The 26,780-nt window shown below is 46.8% G+C and overlaps 1 protein-coding gene across 2 annotated transcripts in view; it reads left to right on the top strand.

Annotated features, from left to right (window-relative positions):
* VWA8 (von Willebrand factor A domain containing 8) overlaps positions 1–26,780 on the top strand; it is a 155,534-nt gene that overhangs the window by 8,307 nt on the left and 120,447 nt on the right. For both annotated transcript variants that reach the window (XM_038762124.1, XM_038762125.1), the window contains exons 3-5: positions 3,858–3,988; positions 6,408–6,518; positions 22,958–23,125. In XM_038762124.1, the coding sequence (XP_038618052.1) occupies positions 3,858–3,988; positions 6,408–6,518; positions 22,958–23,125 (410 nt within the window). The remainder of the gene's footprint in view (positions 1–3,857; positions 3,989–6,407; positions 6,519–22,957; positions 23,126–26,780) is intronic.

Genomic DNA, 26,780 nt, shown 5'->3' with positions numbered 1-26,780 from the left:
TGTAAAATGGGGATTAAGACAGTCAGCCCAATGTGGGACCGGGACTGTGTCCAAATTGATGTGCTTGTATTCGCCCCCTCCCCAGCATCGCTTAGTACAGTGCCTGGCACACAGTAAGTGCTTAACAAATACCACAATTATTATTATTATTATTATTGTAGTTGTCGTGTGTATTAGATGATGCCGTTGATGGGAAATTTCATCCAGGGGAGTGAACGGGCTAGCGCAAACCCACGTCCCCTCCCGCCCTGCGTTCTCTAAAAGACCCGTACCTTGTTGGACTGTCATTTTCAATGTTTGCAGTGCCTGGCACTGTTTTCTGTTTTGCCTCCTTGTCTCTTGGTTTATGCACAAACTGAGCCACCCCCTTCTCGATCCCAGCACTCTGTGCTGGTGCATTCTTGACAGGCGACTCCCACACTTTTCAGCTGGGCCACAGTTTGGTGTGAGGATTTGTTTTACTGTGGGCTGGAAATGTTTCCTCAAAGTAAATAAACCGTAACGATTTTAAGGACAGCTTGTTGGCCGCAGTGGTCGCTGATGTATTATTCATCGGAGCATATGTGCCATGGTTGTCAGGAATCCTTGGGTGAATTTTGTGCTTCTCTGAGCTGCATGGTAGAATTTTAAAAATCATTCAAAATTGTTTTATGCTCCAGTGTTCTTGGCCTAGTAAAAATTACCCCAAGGTACACCTCTAGGCGTTTTTATTAACTTTTAAAAGTTTCCAGTGGTTGCCAATTCCTCTCTGCATCAAACAGATGCTCTTGACCTTGGGTTTTAAGGTTCTTAATTATGGTGTTGGTTATGCTCTTACGGCGTATCGAGCACAGTTCGAAGTGTTGGGATGTGTCCCAGTTAAGTTGGGCAACGTCCGCGTCCCACACGCAGCCAAAAGTCTGAAGAGGAGGGTGATCAGGTATTGCATCCCTATTTCACAGATGAGGTAAATGAGATTAAGAGAATTCATTCAATCGTATTTATTGAGCACTTACTGTGTGCAGAGCATCATCATCATCAATTGTATTTATTGAGCACTTACTGTGTGCAGAGCACTGTACTAAGCGCTTGGGAAGTACAAATTGGCAACATAAAGAGACAGTCCCTACCCAAAAGTGGGCTCACAGTCTAAAAGGGGGAGACAAAACCAAACATATCAACAAAATAGAATAGATATGTACAAGTAAAATAAGTAAATAAATAGAGTAATAAATATGTACAAACATATATACATATATACAGGTGCTGTGGGGAAGGGAAGGAGGTAAGATGGGGGGATGGAGAAGGACGAGGGGGAGAGGAAGGAAGGGGCTCAGTCTGGGAAGGCCTAAGCGCTTAATGATGGTCACACAGCAGGGGAGGGCAGAGTTGGGATTTGAACCCAGGTCTTCTGACTTTCAGGCCTCCGCTCTTTCCACTAGTCCATGGCTGCTCCTCTATTTGTTGCTGAATTGTACTTCCCAAGCGCTTAGCACAGTGCTCTGCACACATTAAGTGCTCCATAAATGATTGAATGAATGAATGAGTTCTCTGATTCACTGTTCAGTGCTCAGAACGGTGCTCGGCACATAGTAAGCGCTTAACAAATGCCATCATTATTATTATTTCTATGTGCAGATCAGTCAATCATTGCTATTTATTGAGTGCTGTCTGTAATAATAATAATCATGGTATTTGTTAAGCGCTTGCTATGTGCCAAGCACTGTTCTAAATGCTGTGGGGCTGTTCCCTCCTAACTACCCAATATCTTCTCCCACTACAAATCAACTCTCAGATTTTGTTCCTCTCTAGCTAGCCTACTCTCCGCCTCCTCCTTGCTTCTCTTCCCTGGAACTCCCTTCCCCTTGATTTCCTGCCCACAGTGAGTTTCCAGTAAGTTAATCGGTTGTATTTCAATCAGTGCTATTTACTGAGCGCTTACCGTGGGCAGAGCACTGCACTGAGCTCACGGGAGAGTACAGTAAAACAGAGTTGGTAGACATTTCCCTGCCCACTGTGGGTTTGCAGTGTAGAGACAGACTTGAATGTAATTAAAGAAATTGTGGGTATTTACACAAGTGCCTTGGCCCTGAGGGAGGGGTAAATGCCTAGTCTGGGAAAGTCGGAAGAGGCCTAAAGAGTTTGTCATTTTCATTTTACAGCCCAAATAGGGGAGAAAAGGCAGACACAAATGTCTGAAGTATTGGGAAAAGGAGAGTAGTAGTAGTACTGTTATCTATTACAGGCTTACCATGTTTACAGCACTGTACTAGAGAAGCAGCGTGGCTCAGTGGAAAGAGCACGGGCTTTGGAGTCAGAGGTCATGGGTTCAAAACCTGGCTCCACCACTTGTCAGCTGTGTGACTTTGGGCAAGTCACTTAACTTCTCTGTGCCTCAGTTACCTCATCTGTAAAATGGGGATGAAGAATGTGAGCCCCACATGGGACAACCTGATCACCTTGTATCCCGTCCATCGCTTAGAACAGTGCTTTGCACGTAGTAAGCGCTTAATAAATGCCATTATTATTATTATCATTACCAAGTGCTGGAAAAGTATAGCCAGGTGAGAATGAGCCGATTTCCCTGTCCTGCTTTTTTGCCTAAGGCTCCGAACCAAGGAAGCACAGGAAACAGTTGGTAAGCCACGCATATATGTTTCCTGGTGCTCTTGGAGGAATGAAATGTGAATGTATGATACTGCCTCCTTCCCTGTCTCCACCATGGGAGCATGTGAGGCTGCACATATATGGGAAGTTAATTTATGCTTTTCAGAAAAACAGAAGCAGCTAGGAAAAGAGTAGGCGGAACATTGACGTGATATCAGTCTTAAAGCAGATGAGGAGCTGTTCTGTTCTCCATCTACACCCACTCCCTTGGAGAACTCATTCACTCACATGGCGTCAACTACCACTTCTGTGTGGTTGCTGGCCAAATCCCGGCTCCCCACTTGTCTGCTTTGTGACTTTGGGAAAGTCACTTCACTTCTCTGCGCCTTAGTTACCGCATCTGGAAAATGGGGATTAAAGCTGTGAGCTCCCCGTGGGACAACCTGATCACCTTGTAACCTCCCCAGCGCTTAGAACAGTGCTTTGCACATAGTAAGCGCTTAATAAATGCCATCATTATCGAAGGCACAGAGTAAGCACTTAAAGTAGCATAATCATTATTATTATTAATGGAGGAGGGGTCTCTGTCTTTGGGGGTCTGTAAGAGTAAGACAGGCAGAGGGCTGTCCTGCCTGACAGAGATATTTTAATCTTACTTGGAAACCATAGACAGGGAGTCTATGGTTGCCATATGTTGGCATATGTTGGGAACATATGTTGCCAACATGTACTTCCCAAGCGCTTAGTACAGTGCTTTTTGCACACAGTAAGCGCTCAATAAATATGATTGATTGATTGAGTCATGCTTTCTCTCTCCCTCCCTCCCACTTAGGCCTTTAGCCCCCACGAGCCTGTTGTTGGGTAGGGATTATCTCTATTCATTGTTGAATTGTACTTTCCAAGCACTGCACACAGTATGCACTCAATAAATACGATTGAATGAATGTGGCAACCTGATTATCTTTGCAGGCAACCTGATTATCTTTGCAGCCACCCCAGTGCTTAGTGCCTAGTAAGCTCTTGACAAGTGCTGCCGTCATCCTTATTCTCAGATCTTCTTTCAGACCCATGATTATCTAAGACAACCGTCATTTCCCCAGAGGTTTAACTACCGTCGATGAAATCTCCCTGAGTTCAAGTTGGAAGACTTGCCTTTCCTGTCGTGCTTAGCCTTTTTTTTTTGCGGGGGCGTTAGGGGGCTCAGTTTTGTGGCCGAGGTGAGTCTGAATGTGCCGTTTCTTTTTTTACAGTGTCCGTTTCTCTTTTTACAGTGTCCGACTCCCTGGCTCAGTCGGTGGTCCAGCACCTGAGATGGATAATGCAGAAAGACCTCCTGGGGCAAGATGTGTTCCTAATAGGACCCCCCGGCCCTCTTCGCCGCTCCATTGCCATGCAATATCTGGTACGTCAGTAAGTCAGTAACGCTTGGGAAAGGAGGTCGGGAGCCAGGTCGTTGCAAAGTGCATGTGCGTGACGGAACTAAGAATGAATAAGGTTAGCTAGGGCATTTCATCGCTTTAAAATGTAAATATGCCCCTGTGGAGCAGGGGTTGGGAGCCAATATATGGGAAAGCCTGCACCTGCAGATTATCTCACCGAAAAAACGCTGGGAATACATCCTGCGGCCTGTTCATTCAATCGTATTTCATTCAGTCGTATTTATTGAGCGCTTACTGGGTGCAGAGCACTGTACTGAGGGCTTGGAAAGTACAATACAGCAATAAAGAGAGACGATCGCTGCCCACCCCACGTTCTAGGTGGAGGATTCGATAGACTTCAGGGACCAGGACGCAACATGGCTTAGTGCAAAGAGCGGGGGCCTGGGAATCAGAGGACCTGGGTTCTGATTCCAGCCCCACCACTTTTTTTTTTTTAATGATATTTGGTAAGCACTTACTGTGTGCCAGGCACTGTACTAAGCTCTGGGGTAGATACAAGTTGTTACACCCCAATAGAGTCAATTAGGGACGGGGCTGGGGGGGATTCGTGACTCAGCTTTACTGATGAAATAAACCACGACAGTGAAAAAGCAGGATAGAAAGAACATTGATTCTTTTGAAATGTTGTGTTGGAGAAGGCTTTTGCGAATACCATGGACTGCCCAAAAGACAAATGCATTTTAGAGCCAATTAAACCAAAGTGGTCTTTGGAAGGCCAAATGACTCAACATAGAGTAGCATATTTTGGACACAAAGTCAGGAGGACTGATTCTCTGGAGAAGACACTAATGCTGGGAAAAGTCCAGGAAAAACGTGGAAGAGGCAGGCCGACAGCTGCATAGATAGATACTATAGCGATGATAACGGAAGAACTGTTAGAAAGGTTGCAGATTATGGCGGAGGACGGGACTTTCTGGACAGAGTATATCTGTGGAGTCGCTGTGAATCGGAAACGACTCGACGTCACTCAATAATAATAATAAACTGCATTCTTCACATGGTAATCAGTTTGGAGCCAATCCCTGTCCCACAGCGGACTCACAGTCTTCATCCCCATTTTGTAACTAAGCCACAGAGAAGTGAAGTGACTTACCCAAAGTCACACAGCTGACAAGCGGCCGAGCCGGGATTAGAACCGAGACTGCCATATAGTAAGTTCTTAAGGAGTACCATAACAATAATGATGTATCTGTTATATCTACTATAGTAGTGATGGTATTCGTTAAGCACTTACTATGTGACAGGCACTGAACTAAGCGCTGGGGTGGATACAAGCAAATCGGGTTGGACGTAGTCCCTGTCCCACGTGGGGCTCACAGTCTCAATCCCCATTTTATAGGTGAGGTAACTGAGGCCCAGAGAAGTGAAGTGCCTTGCCCAAGGTCACACGGCAGAGAAGTGGCAGTTTCAGGATTAGAATCCATGACCTTCTGATTCCCAGGCCCATGTTCTATCCACTACACTTTTCTGCTTCTCAGCAATTATTAGATGAATCAAATAACTATAATCAGTTCTTCTAGGCAATTCTATTATTATTATTCAATTCATCTAATAATTTTCTCAGCATCCTAGTGAGCATTCCAGAATGTGCAGCTGTAGTTACACCTAAACCCATAATGGGGCCTGAACTTTAGAAATGCAGGGCCTGGGGAGGAAGTGAGAGATTCCCAGTTCTCTTCCTGACCTTTTCTTCACGAACCACGCCAAGTTCCAACCAACTTTTTCCAACTTCTCTAAGTTGTTTTGCATTTTTATTCCTGTTTTCTGAAAACGTTGGCCACACTCCTTGCCAATTTCCACCAACGGCAAATGGAAACCATACGATACTGGTAATTCCTCCTTCCAGGTCCCCAGTAACGGGAGCGAGTCGAGCCAACCGCTCCGGGCTGACCCTTTGACCCTCAGCCGACACCGAGCCATTGAGCGCAGACACCCGACGTTTTGGGTCCGCACCGGACGGCGGAACGGTCGCGGTGGGATTCCGCTTCCTCGCGGTGGGATCCAAAGCCTTACCCTTGCTTCTCCCCCGTCTCCGTAGTCCGTCACAGCAACGGCTGGTGTTTATGGAAAAATGATGGAAGTTCCAAGCACTGTACTGAGCACATGGGACATGCTCAAAAAGAACAATTTAAAAAAAAGCTAATGAATCAACTGGGAATCAAGCAAGCAGGCAATTAGATGAAGCAGAAGGGCATAAGGGAAAAAAAATTATATACAAAGAGTTGAAGGTCCGGAAACGAGCGCAGAGGCGTATAGTGGGCGGTCGTTTCCTAACCTATTTGTCTAATTCTTGTTCTCATCTATACTCCCTCTCGCCTATTCCTTCTGGTTACTTCTGCTAGTTTCCACTAGATTAATTAATGGGTTGACTGTTCTCCTCAGGAGCTGACCAAGCGGGAGGTGGAATATGTCGCTTTATCCAGGGACACAACCGAAACGGATCTGAAGCAGCGTCGGGAGATCCGAGCTGGAACTGCTTTTTACATCGACCAGGTAAGTTTCTGTGGCACCTTAGCTTTCCTACTGTCGACACCGCGTCCATCCAGTTCTTAGCAGACTGAGGGTTTCCTTCATCTATAAAATGGGGGTTAAGACTGTGAGCCCCTCGTGGGACAATCCGAATACCTTGTATCTACTCCAGCGCTTAGAACAGTGCTTGGCACATAGTAAGCACTTAACAAATGCCATAATTATTATTATTATTATTATATTTTTGCTATGTTTTGGATGAAGCGCTGTTAGGAAGTTAGGAAATGGTCTTGTACAATGTGGTTCTGTCTGGAAGGAATGCAATTCAGTGTTGGAATCCATCAATTAATGACAATAATAATAATAATGGCATTTGTTAAGCGCTCACTGTGTGTCAACCACAGGTCTGAGCGCTGGGATAGGTACAAGCTAAACAGGGTGGACCTAGTCTCTGTCCCACGTGGGGCTCACAGTCTTCCTTGTTGTACAGATGAGGTAACTGAGGCCCAGAGAAGTGAAGTGACTTGCCCAAGGTCACACGCCAGACAAATGGCAGAGCTTGGATTAGAACCCAGGTCCTTTTGAATCCCAGGCGTGTGCTCTATCCACTTGGCCATACTGCGTCCCTATCAGTGGTATTTATTGAATGCTTACTGTGTGCAGAGTACTGTACTAAGCACCTGGGAGAGTAATAATAATTATGGTATTTGTTAAGCGCTTACTAGGTGCTAGGCACTTTCCTAAGCGCTGGGGTGGATACGAGCAAATGGCGTTGGACACAGAACAGAGCCGGTAGACTCATTCCCTGCCCGCCACAAGCTTGCATTCTAGAGGGGGAGACAGGCATTAATATAAATATGTAAATTACAGATGAGAAGTAGCATGGTGTAGTGGACAGGCCACGAGGCCGGGAGTCTGAAGGTCATGGGTTCTAATGCTGCCGCCACCACTTGTTCACTGTGTGACCTTGAGTAACAGATAGAGGTAACCTGTGTCTGTTACCTCATCTGCCAAAAAACGGGGATTAAGAGTGCGAGCCCAATGTGGGACAGGGGCTGTGTCCGGCATGATCAATTTATATCTTCCTCAGCATTTTGGACATAATTATGGAATGTACGTGAATGCCGTGGGGCTGAAGGAGGGGTGGACGGGGGTTCAATTCCGAGTGCAAGGGGACGCAGAAGGGAATGGGAGACGAGGAAATGAGGGCTTAGTCGGGGATGGCCTTTGGGAGGAGGTGTGTTTTTAATAAGTCTCTGAATGTGGGGAGAGCGATGGTCTGTCACATACCAATAGGGAGGCAAAATGTGGGCGAGAGGTCAGAAGAAGCAATCGTGCGCTTAAGTGTGGGGCTGGCGGAGGCGTGTGGACTGTAGCACGGTTGTTTGGGCACGTGTCGTTCCTAGGTAACGGAGTCCTGCATTAGAGACAGCTAATGAGTGTTACATTTGAAATGGCTTTTTAAGGCGTAAAAGGATTGGCGCGTGCAAAGTTGCAAATTGAATTTCAGGGCGAGTGCTAAAATCTACTATCCTCTCGGAATAGACTTGCACCTTTTTATTCCATCGCTTTTCGAGCCGCAGAGGTAGTTTAACCCCGACTGAGAAACCCGTCTGACCTGTTGAATGTTTAAATGAACAGATGAAAATAATGTTCAGTGTCTAGTTTCCCATTCCCTTCCTTCCCCTTCGACCTCATCATAATTCATTCACTGATTTTTATTTTTAGTTCTAAATTTTATTTAAGATGTATGTTAAAGTCGAAAAGTCCAAATCATGTTGCCACCAGGGTTTTTTTTTTGTTTTAAGTGGTATTTAAGCGCTTATTATGTCCTAGCAGCCGTACTAAGCTCTGAGGTATATACAAGGTTTTCAGGTTGGACACGGTCCCTGTCCCTCATGGGGCTCCCAGTCTTAATCCCCACTTTACAGATGAGGGGACTGAGTCCCAGAGAAGTGAAGTGATTTGCCCCAGGTCACACATTCATTCAGTCGTATTTATTGAGCACTTACTGTGTGCAGAGCACTGTACTAAGCGCTTGACTCCCACAGCACACAACAGACTCCCAGGCACCGGCTCTATCCACTAGGCCATTGAAGCAGTAGACCATTGTTCTTGACAGACGACTCCATCAACGGATTGTATGTATGCATGTGTGTGTGTTTGTATGTGTACACATGGACTCAAACATATAAACACATGCACTGAAACATCTAAACATACACGCGTGTTTTAGAAGGTGATATTAGCGACGCTTAGATTTTATCCATGTGTCCAAGAATGGCTGGAAAGACCAATGTATGACTTTGCTTTCTCCCAACATGGTTTGCACCTGAGGATAGATCCTTATTGCCTTTTAGGGTTTGGCCCGGATCAGGGCCCAACTCTGTTTTTTTGCGCCTGGTTCTTGGAATCCTGATGTTTGTGAAGCCTTTCTTTGAGGAGAACCATCCCTCTCCCAGATGCTGTCCTACAGGCCGGCTGCTGCAAACGTCTCCCTGCAGCTCCCTGTGATGTCATGTCATTTAAGTCTGTCCTTCTCCTTATCTTTAAATTGGATCTTCTGCCCTCTCCACTTGACTGCATCCCTCCTCTTTCAAGGGTGCCAGAGAGCCCTCCCTCTTGCCATCACCCTCCTTCCTCCTCAATTCCCCAACTCTTTGCTTCCTTTCTTCTCTAACCTCAGCCCTCAAATTAATTCTTACCCTCCAAATGAGAAGTCGGCCACCTCTCGCCCTTCCCGGCCAAGTCGCTTCGCTATATGCGGTCCGTCGATGTCGGTGAGCTCTTGAGTAGGGTTCTCGGGTGACACTGGTGAAACTTCCAGAAATAGGACGAGTCTTTTGGAAAAGATCTAGGTCTCCCAGCCATTTAGGAGCTTGCACGTCACGGTGGTCAGAAGCCCTATACCTGTATATATGTATATGTGTTTGTACATATTTATTACTCTATTTATTTATTTATTTTACCTGTACATATCTATTCTATTTATTTTATTTTGTTAGTATGTTTGGTTTTGTTCTCTGTCTCCCCCTTTTAGACTGTGAGCCCACTGTTGGTTAGGGACTGTCTCTATATGTCGCCAACTTGGACTTCCCAAGCGCGTAGTCCAGTGCTCTGCACACAGTAAGCGCTCAATAAATACGATTGATTGATTGATTGGGGTGGATCCTCCGCGTCTCCCAGTTACCATATTCTGTCTCGCAGTCCGGCAGATATCGCGGTTCAGAACAAGAAACCGAAGGCTACCTGGTGGAATTTGGATCTGAATTAGGATTTGAATTTTCCCAGGTGGCATTTGGTTTGGAGATTGAGAAGGTTGCACTGCAGAATTATTGGGGCTACTGTTATCATTATTCATTGCGATGGTTGAGGGCTTGCTTTGTGCCAGGCAGTGCGCTACGTGATGTGGGAAAGCGTAAAGTAAGTCAGGCAGTCGGTTGTATTTACTGAGCACTAAATGAGTGCAGAGAAATATACGATGCCCTTGGGCGAGTACAGTATAACAGTAAACACACTCATTCCCTGCCCGCAGCGAGCTTAGAGTCACTGCCTGTTTACTTGTATCGATGTAGAGAAGCAGCGCGGCGTAGTGGAAAGACCACGGACTTGGGAATCAGAGGTTGTGGGTTCTAATCCCAGCTTGGCCACTTATCAGCTGTGTGCCTTCAGGCAAGTCACTCAACTTCTCTGTGCCTCAGTTCCCTCATCTGTAAAATGGGGATGAAGACTGTGAGCCCCACGTGGGACAACCTGATCAAGTTGTATTTATCCCAGCGCTTAAAACAGTGCTTGGCACATAGTAAGCGCTTAACAGATGCCTTCATTATTGTTATTATTATTATGTTTGCCTTCCCTGCTCACAACTGTGAGCTCGTTGTGGGCAGGGATTGTCTCTCTTTATTGCTGTATTGTCATTTCCCAAGCACTTAGTGCAGTGCTCTGCACACAGTAAGCACTCAGTAGTTACAATCAAAAGGACTAAATTACAGATATGTACTATGTAAGTGCTGTGGGGCTGGGAGTGGGGGCTGAATAAAGGGAGGTTACTGACCTCAGCCTGGGCTCACAGGAGTAAAAGCAGGGGAAGCGGTGAAAGACAAAGACCGGTAGAAATATCTTGATCGATAAGGCAAAATCAAAGATGATAACAACGAGCGCCATCCTGTATTACAGCTAAGAGGTGGTTTTCAGATTCCTTACCCCGTCTGGAGGGGCTCTGTCTAGGCCAATAATCCCAACTTTCCAGCTGCAGCTCTAGTTTGGGGACTTCCGCGCTTCCCCAGTCCCCACAGCTGGACTGGGGGGACAGTGCCTTTCGGCAAACCCCGGGGCTCCGGACCTAGGAGACCCCCGGAGTCGCGTGGTGGCCGCGGGTCTGAGCTCTGCCCCTCCCGGCTAACGAAATCTTGTCAGTTCTTCCAGCATCCGAAGCGGGTATTCCTTGGAGATCTCGAGCCTCTCCAGATTTGGCTGATTAGATACGAATGTGTTACGCCGAAAGCCAATTATTCTCCCCATCTCTGGAGGCCAGAACGGTTTGCTTGCTAATGACCTCCCGCCGACCCCTCTGGAAGTAAGTGCTGCAGAACAGTTTGAGTGGAATAAGTTATGATTTATTCATAACACTCACCACTCGGCCCCATCTGGCAGGGGGAGGGAAAGGAGGGGACTATGAATCAAAGTCTCCGTTTGTCTGCCCGGGCCTAATCATTTTAAATGGAAGTAAGCAAGACAAAAGCACGTCTCTTTCCACATTACATACACCACCTGAGTTTACCGTGAGAGTAAATGTTGGTTCTAAATCCTGGATGCCGTCTTCTGATTATTGGTAGCTTAAACTATGAAGGGCACCATGAGAATTCATTGTATTGGGAACACAATTCATTTTGATTTCCCTCTTAACATTTTCATATTCCCGAAGAAATACTAAATACTGAATATCTGAGTATTCAGATGAGAACAGTAAAAAAAAAAATTCCCCAATGAAGTGGCGGACCATTTCTGAAACACCTTAAAGCTAAATTTTGTGTACTTAGCATTCTGTAATGTGAGAAATGAAGCATTTTCCCCTATTAAGATTTATGGACTGCAGATCCGTTGTGGGCAGGGAACAAGTCTAGCAACTCTGTTATTGTACCCTCTCGAGTGCTTAGTACAGTTCTCTGCACACAGTAAGCACTCGGGAAATAGGATTAAAATAGGGACATATATGCTAGAGCTGGTGATGGCCTTAAAGGACTTTTTTTGGTGGTACTTGTAAGTACTTGCCATTTGCCAGGCACCGTTCTAGTGCTGTGTAGTCGGAGGGGGAAGCGTACGGTTCCCAGTCTTAACCCACTTCTTACAGATGAGGTAACTGAGGCCTGGAGAAATGACGTGACTTGCTTAAGGTCACAGAGCAGACAAGTGGCGGAGCAGATCTTCTGAATCCCAGGCCCGTGCTCTATCCACTGGGCTTTGCTGCTCTCAATCAATCAATCAATCATCATCATCATCATCAATCGTATTTATTGAGCGCTTACTGTGTGCAGAGCACTGTACTAAGTGCTTGGGAAGTACAAGTTGGCAACATAACTCTCATTAGGACTTGGGAAGTGGGGATTAAGCGGGAAAGGCATGTCGGTGGAGTGGGTGATCAGGAGGGCCTGGAACACAGAGAGGGCTGTGGGGTGCAGGATTCGTCAGGGAGGGTTTCCGAAGAGGGGGGCATCGGGATTAACTGGGCAGAGACGGGCGGGTCGAGAATGACGTTCAGGTGGCAGGTCGCCCTGGGAGCAATGGAGAGAGCAGATATGGGATTATAGCAGGTCAACAGAGCAGATAGGTCTGGTGTGGGGGAGTTGGTTGGAGGCCCGTGAAACCGACTGCGCAGGATTTCTGGTCCATGCGGTGGGACTCGGGAAGCCGGGGGAGAGTTTTGAGGAGCAGAGATACATGAGCCGAGTTAGGCTTCGGGAAGCAGCTCAGTGAAGCAGCGAATAGTGGAGATTGATGCCAGAGCAACTTTTGAATCTGTGCTCTTCTTTTCATAAATTAACAAAAAATCAAATCAACGTTGTCAGGGGCACGGCGACCACCGTGAAGCGTGTCAGGCCAGAAGAGCAGCCTGTTCTGATTTAAAGATATGGTTTTCCTCCAGATTTAGAGGGGGCTTTGAGGGGCAGGAGAGCTTCCTACTCAGTAGGTACTCGAGAAGCGCACTCGATCGATCGATTGGTGGAACTCCCAATGAATCAGAAAATTTTCCATAATTGTTTCAGTTGCATTTTCACCGATGGTTCTCTTTGGGTGTATAAGATCCGTTATAATGATGGGTATTAAATGTGACAGAATAGGCACATCACCTCGAAGAAGCGAGTGGGTGGAAAATGCATTTGATAAGATGCCTCTCAGGGCTGCAGCACGTGGAATTAAGTTTAGTTTCTGCTCCAGAATGAAACCAAACGTCTAATTAAGGAAATACAGCGTGACACATTGTTAATTCTTTGAGCGGCTTCGACGACGACGGGTGCGGGAGAGAAAACCAACTCTGCAGCAGAAGTTAATTTGCCTTCAGTAGATCTCTCCTGATTGTCCAATTGTGTTATTTCAGCTCGGTGTTTGGTTAGAGCAGCCCTTTTGAGAGCATGTCTAGTCAGATGTAGGTCAGTTATGGGCATTAGTTATTAGAGGAGGGCTTTGGTTGGTGAGGAAAAAAAAATTCAAATTCTTCCAATTTCCTTTTGTAAGACCTAAATTACGTTTGGGGCATGTCATGCCGCACAGATTGTCTGAGCAGGAATTCTATTCTGTTCAGTAGCAAGGCACGGTGCACCCTGTAGTAATAATGATAATAATAATGATGGCATTTATTGAGTGCTTACCATGTGCAAAACACTGTTCTAAGCACTGGGGAGGTTACAGGGTGATCAGGTTGTCCCACAGGGGGCTCACAGTATTAATCCCCATTTTACAGTTGAGGGAACTGAGGCACAGAGAAGTGAAGTGGCTTGCCCAGAGTCACACAGCTGACAATTGGCAGACCCAGGATTTGAACCCATGAACTCTGACTCCAAAGCCCGGGCTCTTTCCACTGAGCAGTGCTGCACGACGAGAAGCAGAGTTGTATAATGGCTAGCGCGTGGGCCCGGGAGTCGGAAGGATCTGGCTTCTAACCCCGGCTCCGCCACTTGTCTGCTGTGTGACCTTGGTCAAGTCACTTCACTTCTCTGGGCCTCAGTTCCCTCATCTGTAAAAGGGGGATTGAGACTGTGAGCCCCACTTTCTTCCCTCTCTTTTATTTGCCGTCTTGACTCCAGGCAAGTGAATCATTTTATTCTGCTTGTCTCCTTTTCTAACTTCGTGTGTATTTACCCAACTTCCTTTTTTCTGTCTGTTTCCCGTGGAACCTATCCTAAGAGCCCTCCGACTCTCCGGGTTGTGTCATTTTGCAAAGAAGCAGGCAGAAATTCTCTGACTAATGTGGGGCATTTTTCATGTGGAAAGAGTCTGTGGTCACCATCTCCGGTTTCACGGTTACTTTAAGCAGCCGCTGATACTTTTTGACAGGAGCGTCCGTGGGTGAAGGTTCTGACGGGGCAGAAAGAGTAACGGGATGGGAGGCTGGCTGCTGGCATTGTTTCGTCCTCCCTCAGTGGGTGCTCTCGCTTTCTAGATGGGCGACAACACCCACGTTTGAAAGTGAAGCTCGTGTCCGGTCCCATCCTCAGCCCCTCCTTGCCAAAATGTGGGGGCCGTAGCGTGAAATACTCTATTCCCAGGAAGCGAGAAGCAGCGTGGCCTAGTGGATAGAGGATGGGCCTGGGATTCGGGGCTCAGTTCTAATCCCGGCTGCTCCCCGTATCTGCTGTGTGACCTTGGGCAAGTCGCTTCACTTCTCTGTGCCTCGGTTCCCTCCTCTGTAAAATGGGGATTAAGACTGTGAGCCGCCTGTGGGACAGGGGCTGTGTCCAGCCTGATTCGCTTGTATCCAAAGCGTTTAGCGTAGTGCTCGGCACATAGTAAGCATTTAACAAATACCGCAATTATTATTATTATTATTATTATTGATTTGCCAAGGCTTCCCTGATTGCAGGCCTCTTTCTGTATGTACTTGCCAATTTGTACTTCCCAAGTGCTTAGTACAGTGCTCTGCACATAGTAAGTGCTCAATAAATACGATTGATGATGATGATGATGATGTATGTCTATTGCTGCCTTAGAAGTGGAAGATGGCACTATTGATGTTGATGATGTTGATGGTGATAATAATAATGGCATTTTCTCAGTGATAATCAGATGATGAAATACAGTCTCTGCCCCCCGTGCAGCTCACACTCTACGGGGGAGGGAGAGCAGCTGGCTCATCCCCATTGCCCAGATGAAGCAACTGAGGCCCAGAGAGGTTGTGACTTGCCCAAAGTGGGTGGGGAGGTGGTGGCAGATCTGGACTGCTGGATTAAGAACAATCCTATTCACATTCCGTATAGATGATCAGCCTCCCCAGTGGATAAACATGGCCTGCAATTCACTTGTGGAAGTCAGCTTTCCTGAGGGCCATTTCCATATAGCTTTTATTCAGTGGTAATAATAATGATGGTATTTGTTAAGCGCTTACTATGTGCCAAGCACTGATCTAAACACTTTTAATCCCCAGTTGAGGGAAGTGAGGCACAGAGAAGTGAAGTGACTTGCCCAAGGTCACACAGCAGAGACGCGGCGAAGCCGGGATTAGAACCCATGTCTCGTGACTCACAAGCCCATGCTCTTTCCACTGAGTCACGCTGCTTCTCTGGTAATGGAAGATTGTCCTGATTGTTTTCCTTCTAGATAACAGTTAAAAGAGACTTGGTTTTGCTCAATAAAATCCAGCTTTGATGTGGGAGAATGCTTATTTTAAGCCTTAAGAGTTTGAAAAAAATGCTTTTGGAGTTTGGTAATCAACCAATAAATCGGTGGTATTTATCGAGCACTCACTATGTGCATAGCACTACTTTAAGCGCTTAGTGCAGTTTGACTTTATCTTCAATTAGCTTTCCGACGGGCCGGAATAGATCATTTGGTGTATCTGTTTTCAGAATGTGCCGTGCTTTCTTAGAGTAAAGGACATCCCAGGAGATTCTTGGGAAAAATCCTCCTTAGAGATCTTAGCTTGGATGTACTTTTTTTTAATAGAGGATACTGCATATGTTTTCAATTTTTAACTGCTGCAATAGAAGCCAATTTTGATGTTTTTAGCTCTTGTCATAGCAAGAACAGTGTTTTCCTCTCTGGCCTAACTGTCTGTCGGGCCCTACCAGCTCCTCGTTGCAGGGAATAAAATGACTATGATGGGGTCACCAGGATGGCAAAACAGAGGCAGAAGGGATAGAGTGGTGCATGAAGGGGGAAAGTTTTCTATTCTGAAAAGAGGTGGAGCCCGGAGGAAGTCTGCCGCCCACCTCAACCCAGAGACTCCTTTCCTTCAGGTCTGGAGGTAGGCGGTTCAGCTGGGGAAGTGGATGAGGTGCTCACTAAGTGCTGGGCACTGTACTGAGCGCCGGGGTAGATACAAGATAATCGGGTTGGACACAGTCCCCGTCCCACGTGGGGATCCCAGGCTTACAGCGTGGCTCAGTGGAAAGAGCCCGGGCTTTGGAGTCAGAGGTCATGGGTTCAAATTCCAGCTCGGCCAATTGTCAGCTGTGTGACTTTGGGCATGTCACTTCTGTGCCTCAGTTCCCTCATCTGTAAAATGGGGATTGACTGAGCCCCCTGTGGGACAACCTGATTGCTTTGTAACCTCCCCAGTGCATAGAACAGTGCTTTGCACGTAGTAAGCGCTTAATAAATGCTATTATTATTATTACTAATAATCCTCGTTTGACCGATAAGGAAACGGAGGCACAGAGAAATGAAGTGATTTGCTCTCTGGTTCTCTTCCTCTGCCCTTCCACCTGGTAACTCCCCACCATGTTGCCGGAAAGGGCCCTGACCCAGCTGGCCAGGAATTGTGGGGTCACCGGGTGATGGATGCCGTCGGTTCCGCTGTAGACTGGGGGACGCGTCCCTTGCGCTCTGTCCCCCAGAGGTGACCACCTCCTTTCCCTTCCTGTAAAGGCGGACCCAGAGAGGGCTGGGCTCGATCAGCTTTGACCGGGTCCCTCGCTCTCACAGAACTCTCCTTTGGAGGGGCCAAGCAAGCCAGTGGGTCTTGCTTCACCTCCTCCAGGAGGCCTTCCCAGACTGAACCTCTTCCTTCCTCTCCCCCTCGTCCCCCTCTCCATCCCCCCCATCTTACCTCCTTCCCTTCCCCACCTGTATATATGTATATATATAGCACCTGTATATATGTATATATGTTTGTACATATTTATTACTCTATTTATTTATTTATTTATTTATTTTACTTGTACATATCTGTTCTATTTATTTTATTTTGTTACTATGTTTGGTTTTGTTCTCTGTCTCCCCCCTTTAGACTGTGAGCCCACTGTTGGGTAGGGACTGTCTCTATATGTTGCCAATTTGTACTTCCCAAGCGCTTAGTACAGTGCTGTGCACACAGTAAGCGCTCAATAAATACGATTGATGATGATGATGATGATGGGTCGTAGGGCCGGATTCAAGTCCCGCTCCCGTTCCCGCCTTTCCCGCCGTGTGCTACTTCCTGGGGTAGGGGGGACCCTCAGCCCTGTTGGGTGGCTTCCTTCACAACCACGTATGGTTGCCAACTTGTACTTCCCAAGTGCTTAGTACAGTGCTGTGCACACAGTAAGTGCTCAGTAAATACAATTGAATGAATGAATCCACCACCGCCTATTCCCCGTCCATCATTCCTTCTTATGGTGGAGCAGTATTGCTTTGCCCCGAGACTGTTTCAACAGGGGCTCCGTAAAATAGCTCTGCTCAGAAGGGGCAAGCAGGGAGTGCTCTGCCTTGCTGAGGGAATGGTTAACCTCCTCCCCACCTTAACGCTGCTGGATAGAGTGGCAGGGGATCCGAAGAGGACTAGGGATCTGGCCTGTTCTCCACGAGCACCGGCCACAGGTCAGGATCCCTGTGGTTTGCTTTTGTGTGTGTGTGTGTGTGTGTGTGGCGGGGGGGAGAAGCAGAGGTGAGGGGAGAGGAGAGAGAGAGGAGAAAGAGAGAGAAAAAAGAAAGAAAAAGGAGAGATGGAAAAGAGAAAGAAAAAAGAAAGAGAAAAAAACAGGAAGAAAAAGAAAGAAAATAAAAAGAAAAAATAGAAAGGAGAAAGAAAAAAGATAAAAAAGAAGATAAAGAGAAGAGAGAAAAGAGAAAAAGAGAAAAGATAGAAAAAAGAAAGGGAAAAGAGTGAAAGCAGGAGAAAATGAGAGAAAGGAGGAAGGAAGGACACCATGCACTGGCATATGACTCTTGGGTTGAATCACTCACAGATTGCATTCTGGAAATGTGATCTCTGAGTGGGAACAGAGTGGAAGAGCACTCCGACCTTCCCCCTTCCTCCTTCCCACACATATGCAGGCGCATGAAGGAAAGACCACAAACAGCAAGCTCCACAAATAGCCCTTTGATCGTCTTAAGGACTCTTCTCTTTTAGGCGGTAATAAATGTTTATTAGGTAGCTCTTAAATATAATGGGTCTGTCGAGGACTCACATATTGATCCGATGGTATTTAGCGGGAAGGGGGCTGGCAGAGAGAGAGGGAGCGTGAGAGCGTCCCTTCCCGTAGGTTTGGACCTTGTGACCGGCCCCAACCTCATCCCTGGGAGTCGGAAGGTCCCCGCTTCTAATCCTGCCCCTGCCACTGGTCTGCTGTGTGACCCGGGGCAAGTTGCTCCGCTTCTCTGGGCCTCCGTTCCCTCATCTGGAAAATAGAGGTTGAGGCCGTGAGCCCCACGTGGGACAGGGACTGCATCCAACCCCATTTGCTTGTGTCCACCCCAGCGCTTAGTACAGTGGCTGGCACATAGTAAGCACTTTACAAACACCCTAATAAAAATAACGATCAAGCTTATCAATTACAGAATACCATATGTAAAACAATGAATATTATTAATTGTTAATATTATAATCATAATATTCTCCATTTCGGCTAAGGTCTTGGAGAGGAGGGCAGCACATGGCAGGCTAGGGAGGAGAGGTAGAAGGGGACACGATAAGGGGATGCCTTTGTTAAATCAATCAATCAGTGATATTTTTTGAGCACTTAGTACTTTGCAGGGCACTGAACTGCTTGGGAGAGTGCAGTACAACAAAGTAGCAGACCCATCCTCTGCCCATAACAAGCTTACAGTCTAGAGGGGGAGACTTAATAATATGAATAAATTGTCTTGTCTTGCCCCTGCTTGACTCTCCCTGTAGCCAAGATTGGTAGAGACCTGGAAACTCTCCGGATGTGACCCTGAGGGGGGTATGGATAAATACATAATATTGGTATGTACGCAAGTGCTGTGGGGTTGAGAGTAGGGCAAACATCTAAATGTCCAAAGATCGCAGACAGAGGATACAGAAGTGAGAGCTAAGGGAGAGGTGAGAATGTGGGAGAACACTGAGTAGGTTGATTTGAGAGGAATGAATGTGTGAACAGGGTGGCGGGGGAGAAGAGAAGGGATGAGTAGGAGAGAGAGCACCATAAATGGTTTGGAGGTTTTGCAGATGGTAGAGAGGAAAGAGCAACCGTCGGAGGTTTTTGAGATGTGGAGAGAAGTTTGCAGAATATCTGGGCAGCAGAGTAATGTACGGACAGGAGAGGGGAGCTCAGCGAGGAGGGTCAAGCCAGGATTTGACAAATCCCTGATCCGGAGCGGTGGCTGTTTGGAAGGCGAGTGAAAGGCAGGTCGTGGGAATGCGGAAGAAGAACGGACCGGATTTGGTGGCAGACTGAATATGGGAGTTAAAAGAGAGGGAGGAATCAAGGATAATGCCGGGAGACAGAGAGAATGGTGGTGGTGTTGATCATGATGGAAAATTTAGGCGGAGGAGTGGGTTTGGGAGGGAAGATAAGTTCAGTTTTCAATTCGTGATCTTGAGATGTCGGCAGTATATCTTTGTAGAAATGCCCTGTAGGTGAAAGGAAGTGCAAGGTGGAAGAAAATAATAATGATAATGTTGGTTTTTGTTAAGCACTTACTATATGCCAAGCACTGTTCTAAGTGCCGGGGTAGACACAGGTAATCAGGTTATCCCACGTGGGGCTCACAGTTTTCATCCCCATTTTACAGATGAGGGAACTGAGGCACAGAGAAGTGAAGCGACCGTAACCTCGCCTGTAGACTGTAAGCTCGTTGTGGGGTGGGAATGTGTCCGTTGTGTTGTTATAGCGTACTCTCCCAAGCACTTAGTATAGTGCTCTGCACACAGTAAGCGCTCAATAAATGCGATTGACTGATTTGCCCAAGGCCACACAGCAGATGAGTGACAGAGCTGTGATTCACCTGTGCTCAGGGGAGGCGATGCAAGTTAGGCTCCGTCCCCAAGTTTGTCCTCCCGATGAATTCCCCATCTCGTGTGGGTGTCCCTCCTCCTTCCCGCCCACGGAGCCGGGAGCAGCCTAGGGAAAGGGAGAGGATGAAACGCTCCTGGCGTGGGTCCAGTCAAGGCAGCTGGGTGACCAGCTGGGAGGCTCAGCCGATCATTGGACCATAATGGACTTCACTGTTGGCCAGAATCAACTAAGCTACCCAGAACAGATGGTTGGCTGTCTGTTTCTTAATCCGCGAGTTCTTGGAAGTCTCTTTATCTGATGAGTCTGGGGCGCTCTGGCTTTTGACCCTGCCGGAGTGGGAGAGGAAATTGGTCTTGATTTTCCGACCCACGCTGCCTGAGAGGGAATCCTCTTCAACCGTTAGAAAGGAAGGCTCGACATTGGTTTGGATTACTGAAGCTTCCCTCCCAACTGGGGCATTTATACTTCAGTAAATGGTGGTTACGCTCCTGAGTTTAAGAAGTAGAAATTCAAGTCTGCGCTATCTGCAGGCTTTAATATTACTATTATTATTACTTTATTATATAGTAGTGATAAAGATGGTACGTGTTAAGCGCTTTCTGTGTGCCAAGCACTGTTCTAAGAGCTGGGGTAGATACAAGCTAATCCGTTTGGACACAGTCCCTGTCCCACGTGGGGCTCACCGTCTTAATCCCCGTTTTCCAGATGAGGTAACTGGGCCCAGACAAGGGAAGTGACTTGCCCAAGGTCACCCAACAGACAAGTGGCAGAGCCGGGATTAGAACCCAGATTTTATGAGTTTAATCAGGGAAGCGGTACGGTCCCTGCATTTGCTGAATGCCGTGAAGAGTGCTGGGAAGAAAGATACTAAGGTGTTGCTTCTGATGCCGTCTCAGGCCCACAGTGGCATCAGTTCCTGCAAGCGGGGAGGTGCGACCCAGGACCAATTAATAAAAAAAGCAAATCCAATCAATTAACAACACTAGCGATCATCAGAGCAGCCGAATTACTGCTAAAGGAGCAATCAGTTCTTCAGTCAGTGGATGCTTAGTTGTTGCAGAGCCCTGAACTAAGCGCTTGGAAGAGGACGATCCAGCAGAGCCAACAGAGTTGGCAGACAGGTTTACTGCCCACAGTGAGCTTCCAGTCTAGAGGAGCAGTGTTTAGGGTGCTCGCGGCTGCAGCAGAGGTGTCCCTGGTCCCACAGTCTCGGTCTACTGTGCCCTCCCAAGCACTTGATAGAGTGCTCTGTACCGAAAAAGTGCTCAATAAATACCAGCGTTCTGACCGCCGTCCCAGGCATGCTGCAGCTGTGTCTTCACCCAGGCCATGGGGGGAAGCAGCCTCGCCTGCCGTCCCCTCGGACCACATTCTTGCCTCTAATGTACCTCTTCCTCGCTCCCAGGAAAGCCGAGACAGGGAAAAAAGGATGCGACATTGTTATCCCGTGCCTTAGTGGAAAGGGCACCAGCTTGGGAGAAAGAGGTCATGGGTTCTAATTCCGACTCTGCCACCTGTCTGCAGCGTGAACTTGGGCAAGCCACGTAACTCTTCCGTGCTTCAGTTACTCACCTGTAAAACGGGGATTAAGACCGTGAGCCCCACGTGGGACAACCTGATTGCCTCGTATCTACCCCAGTGCTTAGAACTGTGCTTGGCAGATACTAAGCGCTTAACAAATACCATCATTATTGCTATTTTTGCAGTCTCTATTCATTGCCCTCTTATAATCTGATTTCAAATTTTGATTTGGGATTTTCTTTTCTTTTTGTGGCATTTGTTAAGCGCTTACTATGGGCCAGGCACCGTACTGAACGCTGGGGTAGGTACAAGCTAATCGGATCGGACACAGTCCACGTCCGATTTGGAGCTCAAGTCTTAATCCCCATTTTCTAGATGAGGTAACCGAGGCCCAGAGAAGTGAAGTGACTTGCCCAAGGTCACCTAGGAGACGAGCGGCAGAGCTGGGATTAGAACCCACGTCCTTTTGACTGCCAAGCCCATGCTCTAGCCCCAAGGCCACGCTGCAATAATTGAGATTTCTTGTTCATGGTTCTTCTCTTTGTGACATTTAACATTACAACTAGATACGATTATTCCTGGCAACGGACATTCCTGACTTCTATTTGCTTCCAGGATTTCTCAGCGAGAGACGAGATTTTCTTCCTTTCGTTCCACTCGTTTTTAAGTCCCCAGCCTCTAAAAGCCCATGTTGATTTAGATCTTGTCTGCTCTTCTGTTCACTATGGCACTAGAGGTTTAAAAACCTTCCAGTTTCATTCAGATCACTCATGAAACTAATATGAAGTTTTTTATTGTTTGTTAAACTCATTTAACATTTAGAGAAGCAGCGTGGCTCAGCGGAAAGAGCCCGGGCTTTGGAGTCGGAGGTCATGGGTTCAAATCCCGGCTCAATCAATCAATCAATCGTATTTATTGAGCGCTTACTGTGTGCAGAGCAATGTACTAAGCGCTTGGGAAGTACAAGTTGGCAACAGATAGAGACAGTCCCTACCCAACAGTGGGCTCACAGTCTAAAAGGGGGAGACAGAGAACAAAACCAAACATAGTTGGCTCCGCCAACTGTCAGCTGTGTGACTTTGGGCAAGTCACTTCACTTCTCTGGGCCTCAGTTACCTCATCAGTAAAATGGGGATGAAGACTGTGAGGGACAACCTGATCACCTTGTAACCTCCCCAGCGCTTAGAACAGTGCTTTGCACATAGTAAGTGCTTAACAAATACCATCATTATTATTATTTAACTTGTTAAGTGCTAAAGCATTTTAATTCCTGTAGTTAAAAGAATCAGATGCTTTTTCATTCACCTAACTTAATCACTTGAATGGTTTACTTTTCTCAGTGAGCTATCATCACAGTATTTATTGAAGGCTTACTGTGTGCAGAACACTGTACGAAGTAATATCGGCTAAATGGTTTAAGTTGCTCATTTGCTTTGGCTCTCTGACATTCGACAATGGGGCACAAGTTATTTTTCCAAGTTTGGGTTTCTTGCAAAATCTTGCTCTGCTTCCTTTGTTGCTCTAACTTGGCTTTCGTTTTTGTCGAGAAAGTGTGCAGTTCGTGCTGCCACAGAAGGTCGGATCCTTGTCCTGGAAGGATTGGAGAAGGCAGAACGGAACGTCTTACCCGTGTTGAACAACTTGCTGGAGAACAGGGAGATGCAACTCGAAGACGGGCGGTTCCTAATGTCTGCCGAACGCTATGACAAACTCTTACAGGTTGGAAAGTCCAATTTGGTTGCTTTCTTTTTGTAGTGTAGCCGTGAGCAGTGTCATGCAGTGAATAGAGATTGATTAATAATGGCATTTATTAAGCGCTTACTATGTGCACTGTTCCAAGCGCTGGGGAGGTTACAAGGCGATCAGGTTGTCCTAACTGGGTTAAAAGCTCAGGCGTCCTTGGTTCGGACAGCAAGCATCTACAGTCTAGAGCTCCAGAAAATCATCTCAATCTCCTTCGCTAAGAAGAGCTAATTGATAGAAATTTAATTAACACGTGAAACACGTTTTTTTTTTTTCAATTTAGTTACAGTTGAGTTTTGGAAATGAAAATTGACACTCTGCGCTTTTGTGAGATGCAGCTGAGATTCCTCAGAGCCCTCTGCCCTGTACACATTTTCTAATTGCAGAATGACTCCTAATTGGCCCCACAAGGACTGATGAGCTGATTTGAATGCAGTTCATGTTGAGGGTTGAATAAAGTGGACTTACTTTGAAGTGTAGGGAGTGAGCGCTTCATTAGAAAAGACCAGGCTTCGCCTATGGACTCTAGAATTAGGAAGCAGCACGGTGTAGTGGTTAGAGCACAAGCCTGGAAGTCCTGTTAGGTCACGGGTTCTAATCCTGCCTCTGCCACTTGTCTGCTGTGTGACCTTGGGCAAGTCACTTCCCTTCCTCTGTGCCTCAGTTTACCTCGATTTAGATTGAGATTGTGAGCCCCGCATGGGACAAGGGACTGTGCTCAAACTGATTTGCTCGTATCCACCCCAGTGCTTGGAACAGTTCCTGGAACATAGTAAGAGCTTAACAAATGCCATAATTATTAATTATTATTATCAAGTCAGGCTGGGAATACTCTTCCGTAATACAGGAAGTGGATTTTATTGGGAGCCCACTTGTCCTTATCGTATATTTGAAGCCACATTGCTTGATATTTGGCTTGGGAGGAATAATTGTACGCCCTTGGTTGTTTTCAGTAATGTGAAACCAATCAATCTCCTCTTCCCCACTATAAACCCACTCTTCATCCTAACTTTGCTAGCACAGTGGACTCTGCAGCCATTCTCCCTGTCCCAGAAGCTCCCAAGTTGGGGTCATCTTTGATTCCTCACTATAATTTAACCGTCTCATTGGATTTTTTCACAAAATCCTGCTGATTTTTTTTCCTGCACAATAAGTAGTTCACGGATCCATCCTTTTTTCTCCATTCAGTCGGCTACCCTGCTGGTTCGAGGTGTTGTTTTCTTCCCTCTTCAGTGTATTTTTCGAAAACATTGTTTGGAACATGACTTCTCACTCACCCTTCCAAATTCTACACATATCCCCTCCCGCCCAGTGAAGCAGAAATGATGACAGTTTGCCTCGAGGCACTCTACCAGATCTCTCCTCTTTTTCCTGTAGCTTTTTGTCTCCCTGGAGTCCCAACTTGGGTCCTTTGCTTAGCCCAAAAGATGTTGCCTCTCTTACTATGCGTCTAGTCTCTCTGCCTTTCACTCTACACACTGCTGCATGGATCACCTTCGTGAAGCATCACTCGTCTCACGTTTCCCCTCCCCTCAAAACCCTTCAATGACCTCATTCATTCAGTCGTATTTATTGAGCACTTACTGTGTGGAGAGCACCGTACTAAACACCTTGGAAAAGTGCAGTACAACAAAAAGCAGTGACATTCCCCGCCCTCAACGAGCTTACGGTCTAGAGGTGGGGAGATAGATGTCAATACAAATATATAAAATTACAGATATGTAACATGAAGTGCTGGGCGAGTGGGACGGGGGAAGAGCAAAGGCAGCAAGTCCGGGAAGAAGGGAGTGGGCGATGAGGGAAAGCGGGGCTTAGTCCGGAAAGGCCTCTTGGAGGAGATGTGACTTCGGTGAGGCGCCGAAGGTGGGGAGAGTAATTGTCTGGCGGATTTGAGGAGGGAGGGCGTTCCAGGCCAGAAGCGGGATGCGGGCTAGGGGTCGGCGCTGAGATCGAGCCACAGCGAGAAGGTTAGCACTAGAGGAGCAAAGTGTGCGGGCTGTGTTTGTAGAAGAAGAGACGCGAGGTGAGGTAGGGTGATAGACTGTGAGCCCACTGTTGGGTAGGGACTGTCTCTATATGTTGCCAACTTGTACTTCCCAAGTGCTTAGTACAGTGCTCTGCACACAGTAAGCGCTCAATAAATATGATTGATTGATTGACAGAGTGCTTAAAAGCCAATGGTGAGGAGTTTTTGTTTGATGCGCAGGCCTCCCATTTCCTTCTACACTTACAGCTCTTTTCGATTTGGCTCCAAGCTGTACGCCAACTCTTCTCATCTTCCACTTCACCCACTGCTCTCAACTCTCCCACCTCTGTTCCCTTCCCCCCCACGCCTCTCTTCTCCCCTGGGCCTACAGACCACATCTCTCCCCACCTTCACTGCTCTCAAAATCCCACCTCCTCCAACAGGCCTTCCGTGATTAACTCCAGGTTCCCCAAGTTACATCAACCCGTCAGCCTCCTCTACCATGAAGAACTCCAGATATTTATGCCCGTCCTGAGCACCTTTTTTTTTAATGGCATTTATTAAGCGCTTACTATGTGCCAAGCACTGTTCTAAGCGCTGGGGAGGTTACAAGGTGACGAGGTTGTCCCATGGGGGGCTCACAGTCTTAATCCCCATTTTACAGATGAGGTAACTGAGGTACAGAGAAGTGAAGTGACTCGCCCAAAGTCACACAGCTGACAATTGGCGGAGCTGGGATCTATACTTAACGTATAGATGTCTAATCAACTGAATAAGATATTTATTCTGATATTAGAAAACTAGGTATTTATGCCCATCCTGAGCACTTAACGTATAGATGTCTAATTGACTGAATAATATATTTATTCTGATTACCCTTTAAGTCAACATTTTACATCTTTCTTTCCGGTTCACATCAAAGCTGTCTGTGGATAGGGGGGAATTCTTCTGTTGTATTTTGCTCGTTGTGGGCAGGGATTGTCTCTGTATTGTCTCTGTACAATTACTGTATTGTACTTTCCCAAGCGCTTAGTACGGTTCTTTGCACACAGTAAGCGCTCAATAAATATGATTGAATGAATGAATGAATGAATACAGCGCCTCAATTTCCTCGGCTGCAAAATGGGGATTCCGTACCTGTTTTTCCTCTTAATAATAATAATAATGATGGCATTTATTAAGTGCTTACTATGTGCAAAGCACTATTCTAAGCGCTGGGGAGGTTGCAAGGTGATCAGGTTGTCCCACAGGGGGCTCAGTCTTCATCCCCATTTTACAGATGAGGTAACTGAGGCCCAGGGAAGTTAAGTGACTTTCCCAAAGTCACACAGCTGGCAGCTGGTGGAGCTGGGATTTGAACCCATGACCTCTGACTCCAAAGCCCGGGCTCTTTCCACTGAGCCACGTTGCTTCTCTTACTTAGACTGTGAGCCCCATACGGGACGGGAAGTGTGTCTGACCTGGTTAACATGTGTCTACCCCAGCGCTTAGAACAGTGCTTGAAATATAGTAAGTGCTTAATGAATAAATTTTTTTTACAAAAAAATAAAACCCGAGTGGGTAGTTATGCATGGTTTTGTAAATTGTCCCTCCCTGCAACCTAGTCTGTTTGTCTGGGTCTCGCCTTCCCCGTCCTTTCCTTTTCCCAGCCTAATGCACACTCTT

The sequence above is a fragment of the Tachyglossus aculeatus genome, chromosome 20, assembly GCF_015852505.1.
Source record: "Tachyglossus aculeatus isolate mTacAcu1 chromosome 20, mTacAcu1.pri, whole genome shotgun sequence".
NCBI lineage: Eukaryota > Metazoa > Chordata > Mammalia > Monotremata > Tachyglossidae > Tachyglossus > Tachyglossus aculeatus.
This window is presented reverse-complemented; position numbering and strand designations above follow the sequence as displayed.